We start from the raw sequence: 2,680 nt of genomic DNA, 5'->3' as shown, positions 1-2,680 counted from the left end.
CCTCCTCCGCCTTTCTCTGTGATGTTTATTGTACAGCTTGTCCTTGTTAATTATTACGAGCTATTTCCAGATTCTCGGCGCCTCCAGCCTGATATTCTAACGCCCATGGTTCAAACATTCTTAGGTTTCCAACAAGCCCTCTCTGATCCCCTCCATCCATATTATGCAGGCCTTATATAATGGCACGGTACTTCATAATGTTGCGCCCAACAAAAACCTATGTTCTATGAACGCATGTTAAAGGCCAAAAGCTCGACACACGTCGAACTTCACTAGCTATGCAACGCTTTCTATTGTATCTCATAGTTTATTCTCTTGTTTGGTGGTTAGCGTGTGCTATGATGTAGTTGCCCCCCCTTTTTCAATTCAACATGTAACCCCCTTATATGGTCGCTTTTAAGGACAAGCGGGCTAACCCAGATTTCGGAGGTTTCCAGAAATCTTGACCAACACCAAAAAAGGGCAGTGTCCTATCTATAGGAGAAGTTTGGTGTCTTTGGTGTGTATATTTGTTTGGTTATAGAGAAAACTCTCCATGTCTTTTAAAGAAACTGAATAAGGGGCAAAAACTTTACCTTCGATTTTCTCAAAAACAGCTTTTTTCGGGATAGCCCCCTTGTGCTTAACAACGACCATATTATCTCTGCCTTCTTTTCCTTGTGTGTTAATCTCTAATAACACTTCAAGCATCAGATAATTCTGACTAAATGGAGACTGGATTCTTGCTGGCGCTATAACTTTTTATTTCTTTCTAGTCCTGCTGTGTTAATTCTCTTCGTAATTTGACATAACCTCAGTTCTGAATGGTCAATTTTGTATTGATGTACTTCTCTTTAGCGATGAATTTTCTCGAAATTCTTATTTTTGTCCCAGCTGAAAATTAATTATTCTTAGTATGAGATTATACATGCCTTTGTCCTTTCCCAACACTGTTTCCTCGTTGCCACTGTTTGCCAAATCCCTGATCTTTGAAAAAAAAAACCCCCAACAACAGTTTTTCCCCTCAGAGCAGCATAGCTTCATCCCTCCCCCACCTCTCTCCGCTCTCGTGCCCCAAACTTCCCTTCTTCTGCACTCCACTGTTCCATTTATTTAAAAAATTCAACTTCCATCTTTTGTAAAAATCTTCAAACTTCACCCCCCACCTCTATTTTTAAAAATCTTGTTTTACCAAACCAATTCAGGTTGTGTGTGGAGTTAGCTGGGGTAACGCATACTGGTAAAAGAAAAACAAACAGCACACTTATCAGCTACTCTGGTCGGTATGTTTGAGTCCAGCGGGTTAATTAAAGTAAATGCCCAGTGCACCCTTGTCAAAGGTATACTGTGATTTTCAATTGACTTGGTGCGGCTCATGCGGCACGCGTGTCCTTAAGTAAATGAAAAATCAGTATTACTCTTTGGTTATACTTCAGTAGCCGCTTCCCTTTGAGAAAATTTGGACTTCGATTTGTCACGCCTTCTTGTTTTCCGTTGTAATAATTGGTCGCTTTTAAGCACAAGGGGGCTATTCCAAAAAATGCAATTTTAAAATAATCGAAGGTAAATTTTTGCCTCTTGTTCAGTTTCTTTAAAAGACAAGGAGAGTTTTCTCTACACAACAACAAAAATAAACGCACCAATGAAACCAAACTTCTCATGTAGGTAGGGCAATACCTACTTTTGGTGTCGGTCACGTTTTCTGGAACCCCCAAAATCTGGGTTAACCTGCTTGTCCTTAAAAATGACCAATTCTGTGCGACTGTTACCTAGAACCGGAAGAATAATAGAATAAAAGGCTGCCTCAGTACTGTTGCTGACAGGTGCCTGTGGTGAAAGGGTTAGAGTCGCTATTGAATGAAAGCAACATGAGTTTGATTTAGCGTTGTCAAGTTTATTTCAACGAATCCTTGTCTTTAGGTTTGAATGATGTATTCTAATCAGACGTTACTGTTTTGTGTCAACATCGACACAATTTATATCATTTAGGAGGTGGACGCAAATCAGTAACGCCTTTGGTACAATCGTTACATCCAGTATCTGCCACTCTGCAGATCTTGCAGAATCGGAATGGAATTCGAGAATTGTGCATTGGTGACGTCACAGAATTGTGTACAGGTGACAAGGGATTTTAATGTTCTTTGACGTCATTCATTCAACAAATTCTGACGGAGATGTTTTGTGTGGGTGCTTAGCGGGTGCTCTGGTGTGGTTTGCTCCTTCTTTCCAATCAAACATCTATCGTCCTGATCTCACCTCCTTTTTTTTTATGTTAGTTACTCTCTTGTAACACCTCTTATCTTCAGCATTTATATGACTTTATTATGTTGCAAATGCCGTAAAAGTCTTAATAAAACTAAACTAGAGAGAATTGTGCATTGGCAACGTCACAGATTTGTGTACAGGTGACAAGAGATTTTAATGTTCTTTGACGTCATTCATTCAACGAATTCTGACGGAAATGTTTTATGTTTCTGTGCCCCACAGGAAGGTAGCTGTGAATCCCGGGCTCTGACCCATTACGAGATGGTGGGTCTCCATGAAGAGTGGCCTGAGCCCGGTTTGTTGCTGGAGGTGCGGCGGAGGGTCACATCGCTGGCCCTCACACATCCGGGGCCAGTGCTCATACACTGCAGGTGCGTCCTCCTCACTCACTCACTCACTCACTCACTCACTCACTCACTCACTCACTCACTCACTC

The 2,680-nt window shown here is 41.3% G+C and overlaps 1 protein-coding gene across 2 annotated transcripts in view; it reads left to right on the top strand.

Annotated features, from left to right (window-relative positions):
• Nucleotides 1-2,445: 2,445 nt before the first annotated feature.
• Nucleotides 2,446-2,680, top strand: part of LOC101850889 — a 44,431-nt gene continuing 44,196 nt past the window's right edge. For both annotated transcript variants that reach the window (XM_013082609.2, XM_005098479.3), the window contains exon 1: nt 2,446-2,615. In XM_013082609.2, coding sequence (XP_012938063.1) covers nt 2,506-2,615 — 110 coding nt within the window. In that variant the 5' untranslated portion in view covers nt 2,446-2,505. The remainder of the gene's footprint in view (nt 2,616-2,680) is intronic.

This window comes from Aplysia californica, unplaced genomic scaffold, assembly GCF_000002075.1.
Source record: "Aplysia californica isolate F4 #8 unplaced genomic scaffold, AplCal3.0 scaffold00184, whole genome shotgun sequence".
Classification (NCBI taxonomy): Eukaryota; Metazoa; Mollusca; class Gastropoda; order Aplysiida; family Aplysiidae; genus Aplysia; species Aplysia californica.
Note: the sequence above shows the minus strand (reverse complement) of the source record. Positions and strands in the feature narration are given on the sequence as shown.